General features: G+C 37.8%; 1 protein-coding gene across 9 annotated transcripts in view; it reads left to right on the top strand.

Annotated features, from left to right (window-relative positions):
- CFAP43 (cilia and flagella associated protein 43) overlaps positions 1-13,476 on the top strand; it is a 100,058-nt gene that overhangs the window by 71,634 nt on the left and 14,948 nt on the right. For 8 of the 9 annotated variants that reach the window (XR_013525115.1, XR_013525114.1, XR_013525113.1 and 5 more), the window contains 4 exons: positions 7,831-7,950; positions 10,842-10,949; positions 12,490-12,576; positions 13,262-13,350. Coding sequence is in view for 6 of the 9 variants with exons in the window: in XM_078346429.1 (XP_078202555.1) it covers positions 7,831-7,950; positions 10,842-10,949; positions 12,490-12,576; positions 13,262-13,350 (404 nt within the window). In the remaining 3 variants the exon portion in view is untranslated. The remainder of the gene's footprint in view (positions 1-7,830; positions 7,951-10,841; positions 10,950-12,489; positions 12,577-13,261; positions 13,351-13,476) is intronic. The other variant, XM_078346428.1, reaches the window with a different exon arrangement.

Below are 13,476 nucleotides of genomic sequence, written 5' to 3'. Positions count from 1 at the left end.
GGCCAGTGGGACCCTATTTTAAGTAGCAGGATCCTAGAATACCATTTTACACCCATTGCTTATCTCCCAAACTTTCAGCACCTGATGCCCTTAACTAATTCTCACCTTATTTTCTATTTCACTAAGAGAAAAGAAGCAACTAAAAGTGATTTCCCTTACTCCTCTACTGCCACATCCACCCACAACCTGCACTGAATCCATGGCAGCTGCCTTTCTGCTTCTTATGGATGAAATAGCCTTGCATCCACCTAAGCCTGGTCCTCCCCTGGTGCACTAGCCACCATCCCATCTCATCTACTCAGTGTCATTACTCATCAATTTACCCTCTTCTTTCCTGCATCGTCAATTTTTCCCTCCCTGTGGATTTTTCCCATCAGCATAGACACATGCCATGCTATCTCTCATCTTATTAAAAAAAATACTTCCTGGAAGGAAATGCTAGAATTCTTTCTACTGTTCTTGTGACATTGGGTCAGTGTGAATTTATTTCAAAATAAAGAGTAAAAGGAAAAAACACAACTCCTTTAACCTCTCTTTCCCCTGGATCTACTCAATGTCTCTGGTCTCCTTTACAGCAAAACTCAAAAAAAAGTCTGTGTTAATGGTTTTCAGTTTCTCTTTTTCTCAAAAAAAATCTTGTATTGTGGAAAATGTCAAACATGTATAAAAGTAGAGAGAGCAGTATAATGACCTCTTGTCCAGATAATTCTACAATTATCTACTCATAGCCAGTCTTATTTCCTTTTATACCTCCACTTACTTCCCTAACATTGGATTATTTTTCACCAATTTTTATTTTAGAATTATTCAAATGTACAGAAATGTTGCATAAATAGTACCATCTATATACCATATATTTATACCATTAGCATATATGTTATATATATACCTGTGCACATCAGTTTTTTATATTGCCACATTTGTTCTCTTTTTCTCCTGAATAGACAAATCACAGATATCATGATACTCCTAAATAAGACAGCATAAACCTTCTAAGAACAAAAATATTCTTCTACATAACCACAGTAAAATTATCATACAAAAGAAGCTTAATATTAATGTGATTATCTAATTAAGTCTATATTCAGATTACCCTGTTATCCAAGTAATGTCCTTCATAGCTTTTTTTCTTGCTGTTTATCCAAAAATCTAATCAATTGCACTTAGTTTTTAATGTTCTTTTAGTCTCCTTTAATGCAGAACAGTTCCACAGCTTTGTGTTGGTGTTCCATGACATTGACATTTTTTAAAAATTGAGGCCATTTTTTTTGTGGAATGTCCCCCAAGTTGAATTTGATTGTTTTCTCATGATTAGATTTAGGTGCAAATTTTTGACAATCATACTAAGTAGATGATGCTGTGTCTTCGGTGCATCATATCAGGAGGCTCTTGATTTCAGTCAGTCCCACTATTGGTAACATTAAGTATGATCACAGGTAAGGAGGGTTTCTCCAAATTTTTTTATTAGAAGTTCTCTTTCTCATTTGTGTTTAATAACTAATCTGTGGGGTGACATTTTGAGTCTGACTCTCTGTTCATTCTGTCTTTTGGCATCCATTGATGATCCTTGCCTGAATCAATTATTACTATAGTGATTGCAAAATGGTGCCTTTCTAGTTTTTATTATTTATTTTATATTTATTAGTATTCTTCTGAAAAGAGGAGATTTCCTCTGTCCTACCAGAGGCATATTCTAACTTAATGTGTTTTAATCCATGACTGTCATTATTATTTCTGTTGCTCTAATTGTTTGGAGCTTCTTCAAGTTATTATCTGTGTCCTTTTCACCTGTCCCCATCAGTTTTTGAGCACTTTCTCCATTTCTAACACAACAAGATGTTCTAGGCACCTAGAATCAGCTAAAATTTTTTAAAAGAATCCTGGATTCCTTTGACTGGGAATTGGTATTTAGAGACCAAGATCTATCTGGACACTAAATGTGCTCTTTGCTGTAGGAGTTGGGAGTCATTCTCTCTCTCTCTCCCTCTCTCTCTCTCTCTCTCTCTCTCTCACACACACACACACACACACACACACACATACACACACCCAGTTAGCTCCAATTCCAACCCAATTCCAATTCAACAGCACGGGGTTCTTTTCTGTTTCCTTCATTTAATATTTAGACTCCTTTTTCAGTGAAAACTCTAGTTCCCAAAATATAAATATACTTACTGATTTGCTCAGTCTTAAAATGTATATAAAATACCTCTATCAAAAATGCTGCCCCATCTACTCCCTGTGTTTTTTTCACCAAACTGTCTCTGCCTCTTCCCAGAGATTCCAGCTGGCTAGAGGCTGAGCCCTTTGGTAACAATATTTTACGGAACATGAGCACATGAATAATGTTCTTAAAAGCGGGTTGTGATGTGCACATTTTGTAATTACATTTTTGTTGTTTTATAGCAACTGTTTGTAAAACATTCCAAATATTTTTACATCTCTGCAATCTAATCCCTTTGTCACTTTTGGAAGGTGACTTTTCAGCTTAATGCGCATTGCCCTCTCTATAGAGGAAGGAAAAGTGTATGGGCCTGCCTTACTGAGAACTAAATGGAGCCCAGGGAAAGACTCCCCTGTGGGAAACTACGTCGTTTTCTGCAAAGTATCAGCCAGAACGGAAAGGTGATTCCAGGAGGTGTTAACCAAACAAGAACAACAAAAATGTGCAGTTCAGGTTTTCAGCTTTAAGGTATCTTTGGACAATGCTATTTTTACTTGTTTTATTTTTTTCATTAGAAGTGACCAAAATTAAGATGACCTCTGAGGCCAAATTTTTGTCCCATCCTTCTCCCCTTCCCAACTGCTCACAGAATGGATCATGTGCTCCTTATGTTGAGAGGACCACTTACTGGCTCTCCTGCCTCCTTGAAATAAAGAAATAAGATTATGTTTTTGCCACCATTTTAGCCATATAAATGCCATCTCCTTGCCCTTTTCTGGGTTTGGAGCTGCTATCACTAAAAGTGCCATCTCATTGTGCTTTGTTTCAGGGTGCTGGAGAAATTTTGAACAGGTTATGTACAAAAGCTTTTACATTTTATATTATTTTAGAACTCTGCTTCTTTGGGTTTGTGGCATCCGGCCACCCTGTCTGGCTGTGAGAGCTCTCTACAGTCTGTGGGCTGGCAGTTTGCTGATCATTTAAAGATTCTTTCCCTACCCACTCCCCGTTTTTTGGTAAAGTTTTGTGTAAGGTCTGTTAGGTTTACATTCTGAAGCTTATTGGCTTAAAATGTACTCTCCTTTGATGTAGTCTGTTTGGGGCTGACTGGGAGAAAGAGAAACCAATAGTGCAACCATTTTGATACTGAATATTGACAGGTATCTTTTTGGAAATAAAGAACCAGTCCCTCCAAAGAAACAAACAAATACTGTGGCAATTTTCAGATTTCCTTGTCCTTTTTTTGTTCTTAGAATATAGCCCACTAAGAGGACACCAACATATTATGTTGAGAATTACTTTGACTAATTCTTTTTTCCCCTTTCTGGGTGTATAACATTCATTACCAGTTTGATATACAGTTGACTTCTTTAAGCAACGTGTTCTTATTTGAAGGGGAAGAGGCTAGTGTGTCTGATTTTATTATTTTTTTCTTTTGTTTCTGCATGGCCCCTAATTTCCACCTCTTCCTTTTCCTTTACTCCCAAGTCTTCACAGGGCATCTCCCTCTTTCAAGTTGCCATTTTCTCCCCTGCACCTCTGCCCTTTTAAGTCCCTTCTTTTTTATTTCAAAGTAGCTGCTTTTCTGACACCTCTACAGCTACCACCCTAATGCAAACTACTGTCAGCTTTCCCAGGATTTATTGCCTTAGTTCCTCTGCCCCTTGCTCCCTGCCCCCTTCCCCAATCCCTATATCCCATCTCATTTCGTCTCCTGTCATTCTTTCCCTCAATAACTGTTCCAGTTCCACTGATTTCCTTATTGTTCCTCAGATACCCAGCAAACTCTTGACTCAGACACCCATAGCTCACATTCTCACTGCAGGTCGTTGGGACACTATCCTTGGCCTGGAGCTGTCTGCCCCCATTTAGCTACATGATTCGCATTCTCATCACTTTGGGATCTCTACTCAATTGTCACCTCTTCCCTATTATGGTGGAGATCCCTGCTTCTCCTCAATCCTGCTGTATGTCCCTTTTTCCTGCTTTATGGTTCTCCATAATACTTACCACCTGGCTGACTTCATTTTTACCTGTTTACTTATTGTCAGTCCTCTCTACTAAAATACAATATGAGGGAGGAGGACTGGTTTTTGTTCAATATTATATTCTTAGTTTTTAGAACTATACTCAATCAATAATAAGCACTTAAGGAAGATTTCTTGAATGAATAAATGAATTTATTGATACCTGTTATGTGCCAGGCACTCTTCTTTCTGAGTACTGGGGATTCATAGATTAAAGGATACAGCCTTTGCCTTCACCAGCCTGGTCAGCTAAAACAATACCTTCTTCAATGGCAGGCCATTTCTTTTGTCCTTGTTGTTTCAGAGCTGGGAGAAATTCTGGGTGTGATAGATTTCTGCATGGTTCATACAAACCTCCTACTTGGTTTTTCGCTTTGCATGTCCCCCACTTCTCATTTCTCAGTATCTGATACAGACATTTTTAGGCAAAATTAGATTTTTCTAGGAATGTTTGAAGAAAAATGACATTCATGTCTTTAACAAATATACTCCTTGAATGCCCACTATGTGCTTGGCACAATGGCAGGTCCTGAGGGATGTGCATGAACAAGACAGACCTGGCCTCTCCTCCCGACCCCCTTCACTATGACCATTATGTGGAGTAGAGATGGTTATACAGTAACTGTGCATTCGCAAGATAATTATTTAATGGGAATGTGGTAAATTAGAAGGGCAAGTTCAGGGTGCCATCTATGAAAGTGAACACAGAGGCATTGACTTAGATCAGCCACTGGTACCCACCAGGTCCCCTTTGCAGGCTGCTGTGCCCATCCCTCACTGCTGTGAGTGCTCCTGATAGAGGCTTACACCTGAGATCTTCTCTGGAATGTTGCCCTTGGATGATCAAGGGAGCCTCCTTGTCCAGAGACATCCCCAAGTTTACACCACTGCTCCCACCCAGGGCAGCCAATGATGGGCTGATAGAGCCTGAGGGGAAGGGGGCACAAAAGCCCAGCCTTCTCACCCTAAGGTGAGACAACTCAGCAGGATCCCTCTTATTTCTCCCAATCCTGGGAATCAGGCCAAGGCTGAGCCACCTGAGATGGCATCATTGCTCAGCTCTTGCCCCTTGCCTGCCTTGCTTCCCTATCCCCTTATAGGTGTCTCCTAAAGAGTGTTCCCTCCAGAAATCATATGCATTGGAATCTTGTTTCAAGCCTTGCTTCTAAGTCTTAAGACAGGGTCCAAGGAAGTCTTTCTTGAGAACATGGCATTTATGCTTGCATTGGAAAAGTGAGAAAGACTGAAGAGGTTGAAGAGTAGGAAATGAAGCATAGGCAGACAGAAGAGCATGTGAGAAGGACCTGTAATGAGAAGAATTTGGGGTATTTGAAGAAGAAATGGCAAAGGGCTATTTTACATTACAAAAAGATTCTTTCAAGAATCAGAGACTCCCCTCAAAAGACGCAGAATCTCAGTGTTTTTAAAAAAGGGTACATCTAAGACACGTAGACAATCTGGCCTCAGCAAGCTGAGTCTGTGGCCATTTGCCATATGCTAATGTTTTCATTATCTAGGAACAGGTGAACCTGATAAAGGGCCACCAGGAGGACATAGTCCATGGGACTTTTCCATAGCTATGAGATAGTGATATAAATTATTACAAGCAAATGACCCTGAGATGTGTTTTTTCATATTTGTTTGTTTTATTTTCATATCTCCTCACTGTTAGCTTTATTTGGATGGCCTTTCTCCTGGCATCATATGTCTCTATTATTTTTGCTAAACCTCTTTCTTCATGCTTCTTCTCCCAGAATCAGTCTCTTTTCTGATTAATCTGGCATAGAGAGAACTTGGCTTTTTAAACTCTTTTACCTGATGTATATTTAAACTATTTACTACCATCATAGTAATTATTAATTCGAATAAGAATTATCAATGGATGCTAAAGCTGGTAAATAAAAGTGTGATGAGAAACAAGATATTTACCTAGTCTCAAATTATCTTTCCACAAATTCATAAAGCACAGATGGAAAAACGAAGTTTACAATAGAGAAAGTGGCAGACAGTATTTAACCAAGTGACCCAAGTTAACATCACCGATAATGAAGCAAACCAACATCATGTATCTACTGATGGGGTAGGGAGAGAAGGACGTAACATGACTTATGTAGTGTTCCTGCTAAAAATGTATAACCTGGGTGTGCAATTGAGAAAATATCAGATAAACCTAAACTGAATGACATTCTACAAAATAAGTGGCCTGTCTTCAAGTGTCTGCAAATTATTCTCAAATGGTTCAGAAAAGTGTAGGAAGAAAAGTAGATAGGTGGGGCGATAAAGAGAGAGAGAAAGTGATAAAGCAAATAGGGTAGAATGTCTACAATTGGTGACTTTGAAAAAGGTATATAGGAATTCTTTGTACTATTCTTGCAACTTTTCTGTAAGTTTGAAGTTACATCAAAATAAAAAGTTACAAACAAATTTAAAGATGAAAATGATTTATCATAATATACCTCACATTTTTACACATTTTTTACTTTCTATATTTTTAATTTTTATGGGTACAAAGTAAGTGTGTATATATATTTGTGGGCTACATGAGATGTTTTAATACAGGCATACAATGTGAAATAATCACTACATGGAGAATGGGATATCTATCTGCATAAGCATTTATCCTTTGGGTTACAAACAATCCAGTTACACTCCTTTAGGTATTTTTTTAATGTACAGTAAGTGATTGTTGACTATAGTCACCCTGTTGTGCAATCAAAATTATACCTCATATTTTGATGTTGTTCTCTTTAAAAATATAAATTTGGCCAGGCGTGGTGGCTCACGCCTGTAATCCCAGCACTTTGGGAGACCGAGGCAGGTGGATCACGAGGTCGAGATTGAGACCATCCTGGTCAACAAGGTGAAACCCCGTCTCTACTAAAAATACAAAAATTAGCTGGGCATGGTGGTGCGCGCCTGTAGTCCCAGCTACTCGGGAGGCTGAGGCAGGAGAATTGCTTGAACCCAGGAGGCGGAGGTTGCGCTGAGATCCTGCCATTGCACTCCAGTCTGGGTAACAACAGCGAAACTCCATCTCCAAAAAATAAAAAATAAAAATATATATATGTAAATTTTTATAGCTTTTCACTTATGTACTGGTGTAATTTTTTAAAAAGAAAGAACAAGGGTACTTTTTCCTTTTGATGTAGAACTGTTTGGAGAGACAAAACATACAGAAAACGAGAGTACAAATATATAAATACATATAAATGTACATTCCCTTCTTATTTCCTTAAAATAGAAATCATTCCATGAAAATGACCAGTGCTTGAAAAAAATAAAATTTTTTTAGGGCTAAATCATGTGTCTGGAAATTGCTGTCCTATATAAAGAGTAAGGATTTTCTGGAAAGATTTGCTACAATTTGCTTTCTTAGGCCTACTTCTGCCTATATCATTAGCTATGATCAGTAATCTTAAGCTTTTTCTCCCAATATAATCTTTTCTAAGCAAAAATCTCGACACACAGTGTATTAAACAAATCTAAGTGGAGCATCTCTAATTGAAAAGGGTACAGGGTTCAGAACACCTTTCGAGAGCTGCCCTCCACCTGCCCCTCCCTATTGGTGAAATGTAAACACTACTTCCTAGGAGTCTTTAATATTCCTAGATGTTAACTTTGCTATTGACTTCCTTTTAGTCATTAGAAGCAGAATTGAAGAAACTTCAAAATTCTATTCAAGAAAGCACACAGGCCTTTGATGAACATTTGAAAAGACTTTTTGAAAGGAGAGTGAAGGCAGAGATGGTTACCAACCAGGTAAATAAAAGCTTTACTTATGTGACTTTTAAGGAGCTTGCAGGGCCCTTCCATAGTTCGTAGGATAAAGATTAACATCCTTATCAGGTGCTGAGATCCTGTGTGTTCTGGGCTCTGGATCCCTCTCCAGTTTCTACTTGTGCACCTTCCCCTTTACCTGCCACACTTCCTCTTTCAGCATCTTGAACACACCCAATATCCTCCCTCCTCATGCCTCTGCCAACTCTGCCAGTAATACTCTTTACCAACTTCTTTACTTCCTGAACTATATTCATCCTTCAGATCCCAGATCAAAAATCAGTTCCTCAGGACTAGGTAATACCTTCCTATTGCATACTCTATTTTTTTCCCTCTCTACCATTTATTGCCACTGAATTGTAATTTATGTGAGATTATTTTTAATGTTTCCAAGACTATATACTCCATGAGTATAGGGACTAAGTCTGTCTTGTTCATCCCTGTATCTCCAGCAAATAGCCAAGGACTCGGTTCATAGTATATGTTGAATGAAAAGTAATCCTCATGTCCCAAAAGATCAGGTGAAAAAAAAATCTGTCTTAATTATTCCAGCTGTAGGAATAATGTAATCACTGGCCTGGCAGGGAGTGGGTATATGGATATACTGGGAGTGAGGGGGAAGATTGGAAATGAATGCTCCAGGGTAACAGTAGCATTAGTCATAGCCAAAAGGTGAAAACAATCTAAATATTTAACAGCTGAGAGTGGATGAGTAAAATATGGTGTATCTATACAAGGGAGTATTATCCCACAATAAAAGGAATGTGCTAATATATGGTACAACATGGGTGAACCTTGAAAACTTGCTAAGTCAAAGAAACCAGACAACAAAGGCCACATATTATATAATGCCATTTATGTGGAATCACATAGTTTCTAGAATAGGCAAACTTATAAGACAGAAATTAGAAAGTTGTCGCTTTTGTGGAGAGGAGGAGGCCTCTGGGAGGTAACAGAGGGACAGATGGGAAATGACTGCTAAAAAGGATTTTTGGGGAATGAAGAAATGTTCTAAAATGGATCGTAGTGATTGTTACACAACTCTGTGAATATACTAAAACACACTGAATTATACACTGTAAATGGTGAATCATATGGTATGTAATTTATATCTCAACAAAGTTGTTGTTTTTTAAAGGTATGCTGAGAACCCCTTGTCATACAAGATAATGAGGAAACTATCAGACTACTCAGTAATATCAAAATAATTCAGGAGTTAATTTAAAACATTTCCCTTAAATGAGACAACAATTATCTTTTAGTAGTTGCAATTAATTAAACCCATCACATTTGTTTAAATTTATGAATTTGTGATATTTAGAAAGAAGTGCCAATCAGTCACTTTCAGAGGATGACAACAAATTCATTATCTAAAAACTGATAAAGGAAACAACGCATCAAGTATTTATTCTGCCTTTCCTATACAAACTGAAGTATACCACTGGGAAACCAAATAGTAGATGATGAGAAGCATCTCTTTATAAAAGTATTTCAATTAATAAGTGAAAAGGGAAATTAAAAACAGATTTTCACTATTTTGCATCTTTCAATGGATTAATGAACCTGGGCATTGAGTATCTACAGCTGCTAACATCACAGAAAGAAAATCAGATTATATATGTCTCCCGATCGAAGAACACAATACCACCCATAGTCTTGTTAAAAGGACGAAACTTAGATTTGATCAGGCCTCTGGACCCAGCTGCCATTTTTCAAGAAATAAAAAAAGATGAAGCTTCAATAAACTACACCATGAATATACAGGCATTAAAACCAGACAATCCAGCACTACAGAGACTGCTGATAACTATGAATAAATTGTTAGGAAAAGAAAGAAATGAAAGGAAACATGAAGATTATAAGAGATTTATTTATTTTTAACCTTTATTTTAAGTTCAGAGGTACATATGCAGGTTTGTTGTATAGTTAAACTCATGTCACAGGGGTTTGTTATACAAATTATTTCATCATTCAGGTAGTAAAAAGAGATTTAAAAGACATGAAAAAAATTATGAATAAGTTATACTGCATTGCCTAGGTTTCTGTCTTAGTCTGTTTTGTGTTGCTATAAATAATACCTGAGGCTGCATAATTTATAAAGAAAAGAGGTTTATTTGGCTCATAATTTTGCTGGCTAGAAGGTGCAAGATTGGGCATCTGATGTGGGCCTCAGGCCACTTCCATTTATGGCAGAAGGTGAAGGGGAGCTAGTGTGTGCAGAAATCACATGCCCAGAGAAGAAGCAAGAGAGGCTGCAGGGGTATGCCAGTCTCTTTAACAACCACCTCTCAGGGGAACTAATAGAGTACAAACTCACTGATCCCTAAGGGTGGACATTGATCTATTCATGAGGGATCCAGCCCAGTGACCAAAACACCTCCCATTAGGCCCCACCTACAGCACTGGGGATCACGTTTCAATATGAGGTTTCAAAAGGACAAATATCTAAACTACAGCAGTATACACCCCTGGGTAATAAAAGTACAAAGAAACAATCTATAATAAAAGTTAAGGCAGTGGTTAGTACTGGGGTTGAGATTTTGATAAGGACTCCTGGAAGAAGCATCTGCAGTCAAGTTCTCTGTCTTGCTATTTTTAGTGGTGCTAACAAAGGTGTTTGCCTTTATAATAACCCATTAAATTATATGTTCATATTATATATTTTTTGTATATGTGATTTACCTAACAATGAAATGATGAAAAGGTAAAATAACTAAAGTTGTTGCAATAAGCTATGTTCCCTTTTTCTTTAAAATATTTCTCTTACCTGTATGTCATAAACTTGCTTGATTCATGCCAAGTCTATAGAAAATACTGTCTCAGGTAGAATTATTGATCATTTCCACCAACGTTTTTCTTAAATATTTCTACAGGAGGAATTAAAAATAAATAATCTTGCATTTTCTTTACTGTTGGATGAAGAATTAAGCTCCAGAGAAAAATTCCTGAACAACTACCTTACAAGGAAGCAGCAGGAGAAAGTAAGTATAGTGTCGGAAATCTGAATACGAACATTTTTTGATAGACATGCTCCTTGTGAGCAAGAGCTCATGTGTCTAGACCCTTCTTTCCTTCCACCATTCCCACATAACCATGTGCATCCCTTGGCTCCCTGTCTGGAACTTCGCTCCAGGGCCAGATGAAAGTACCCATTCCAATCTGTGTAAGTTATGTGATTCTGCATCTGCAGTCATTAGCTAAAAGAACTGTGTAGCTTTTGTATGGCGTGGTTTATAAAATGAGGCCATATAGCTTCATGGTTGAAAGTACTGGCTGTGGGACCTTGGACAAGGCCTATAACTTTTTAAGCTGTTTACAGGCTCTTCTTTAGGGAATGTTTCTCTCTCTGGACCATTTGACACTCTTAAGATTTACTAAGATGTAAGCAATGGGCTTGCCTATAGAATGAAAAACTGTTGTATTATGAAAAACTCTAAATATGAGCATGTATAGATATGGTTCGTTAAACAGACAATGAATACCAAATGCTTATCATGTAAGTATGTTTCAACAGATGTCAACTTTTATTAGTATTAGTAAAGAGCATTTATGAATGTGTGACTTGTAACATAAATAACATATGAACTTAACTTTTTTCTAAGAGCCTGTTAAACAGCATATGCAAAGCGGCTTCTAGATACAACATTACATATAACAACCCAGCAACATATTACATTTCTTTCACAGATGAGGATACCATCTCAGAGAGTCTGGGTAACATGCCTAAGTCAGCCACTAGTGTGTAATAGAGCAGCAGCTAGAACTGTGGGAATAAATGAAAACCATCCAAATGCAAATGAGCAGAGGCTGTTTATTCTGAGCTTGGCACAGCAAGGGACTCATCCACTGTCACTTTTTTGGCAGAGACTCAAAGGCAGGAAAGGGGTGGGAAAGCTTTATAATGCAAAGAAGGGAGGACTTCAGGTGCAACATGATTGGAAGTTGTTGGCATGAGGAAGCTAGAGGCAAACCAATTAGAAGTGGGATGACCCATGTGATTGGTTGGTATTTGGCTTTCTCTGGATGGTCCTAGGTTGGAAATGGGGACAAAATTATGGAAGCTGGTGGTTATAATCAAGCGCTGAAAGTTTGAGGTCAATCCTTACAAAGGCTGTGGTTTAGTTTCCCAGCTGGTGATTGTAGAGCTTGTGGGTCAGAGTTCTGTTGTATATGGTCTGGCCCTTGTCTACATGTATATTCAGTCTCTCAGAACCCCGGTCCAAGTGATCCCAAAGCCTGTTCACTTTTCATCCTGCACACTGACCTACCAAGAATGCCGTGTGCTCCATAGACACTCACATGCTTCACATACAAAGCTGACTATTTAGAAACAAGTGATTGGGTGTTCTTTCAGAGTCTCTAGTTGGTTTATTTTCTTCTATAAATGTTATCTATAATGAATACTTCACAGACATATTTCTCTTGTATTAGGAAATTTCTTGCTCTTTTTAGTATTCCCAATATTTATGTTTTTGCTGGAAAGTCTCCAGTTTCAGTCAACTATTCCTGATGCTGTTATAGAGCCAGACTTCAGAAGCTGTCCGGAAATCTAGAGAAGACCTGGATGTGTACAAGGAGCACTATGACAACTTGCTGGCAGAAGACAAAGTGAGAGTCATTGTCTTACTCACTGGACAGTGCAGTAGAGTTGTTGCTGCCTAGATTGGAGGAAGGTTAAAGGGGATATAATATAATTTTCTCACAGATTTTTCTCCCACTTAATTCTCAGTTATGGGTGAACTTCGTTCTGTGCCATTGTATATTTTTGAAAATCCGTGTGTAAAATGAATTTTTTACAAGCTTTTCTGGTTTAAGCTTTCTCTTAAACAAAATACAGGGCAATCATCTAGGCTTTAAGGCTTTTCAAACTTTAGGTTGCAGACCCCATTACTGGGCCATGAAATCAATTTAGTAGGCTGTGACCAGCAGTTTTATAATGGAAAAGAATAGGATGGAGTAGCATAAAGAAGACAGAATGGAATAGAAAAGAAAATAATAGGGTAACATTCATGTTTTTGGGATAAATATATTTTAGGAAACTTCTTGGGGAAACTTCTAGATGATTTCTAAGACCTCTTATATAATATTTTTAATACACTTAGATGCTTCTTATTCAACACAATTATTTGAGAAATCTTTGCACAGAGAATGGTTAATATCTAACAACTTTATAAATCAAGGTTTCATGAATTTTTAAAACCAAAATGCTACAACCTGTATTTTGAAGCATATTGTTAACAAATAAAAGGTTTCCAAACCAAGTTGCAATCCTCAAAATCACGTTTGTTCTTAGGTTATGGATCGCAGCTTTAAAAAGGAATTTGTTGAAATTCCCAGTCATCAAGTGGACATTCTCTACAAACTTTTTAAACGCCGACCAAGGTTTGTTTCTCCTTCATTATTGTGTTTCTGAGAAAAAAGTTTGTAAATAAAGAAGCGTGTTGGCCGGGCGTGGTGGCTCACGCTTGTAATCCAAGCACTTTGGAGGTCAAGGCAGGCGGATTACCT

This window comes from Callithrix jacchus, chromosome 12, assembly GCF_049354715.1.
Source record: "Callithrix jacchus isolate 240 chromosome 12, calJac240_pri, whole genome shotgun sequence".
NCBI classification, from domain to species: domain Eukaryota; kingdom Metazoa; phylum Chordata; class Mammalia; order Primates; family Cebidae; genus Callithrix; species Callithrix jacchus.
Note: the sequence above shows the minus strand (reverse complement) of the source record. Positions and strands in the feature narration are given on the sequence as shown.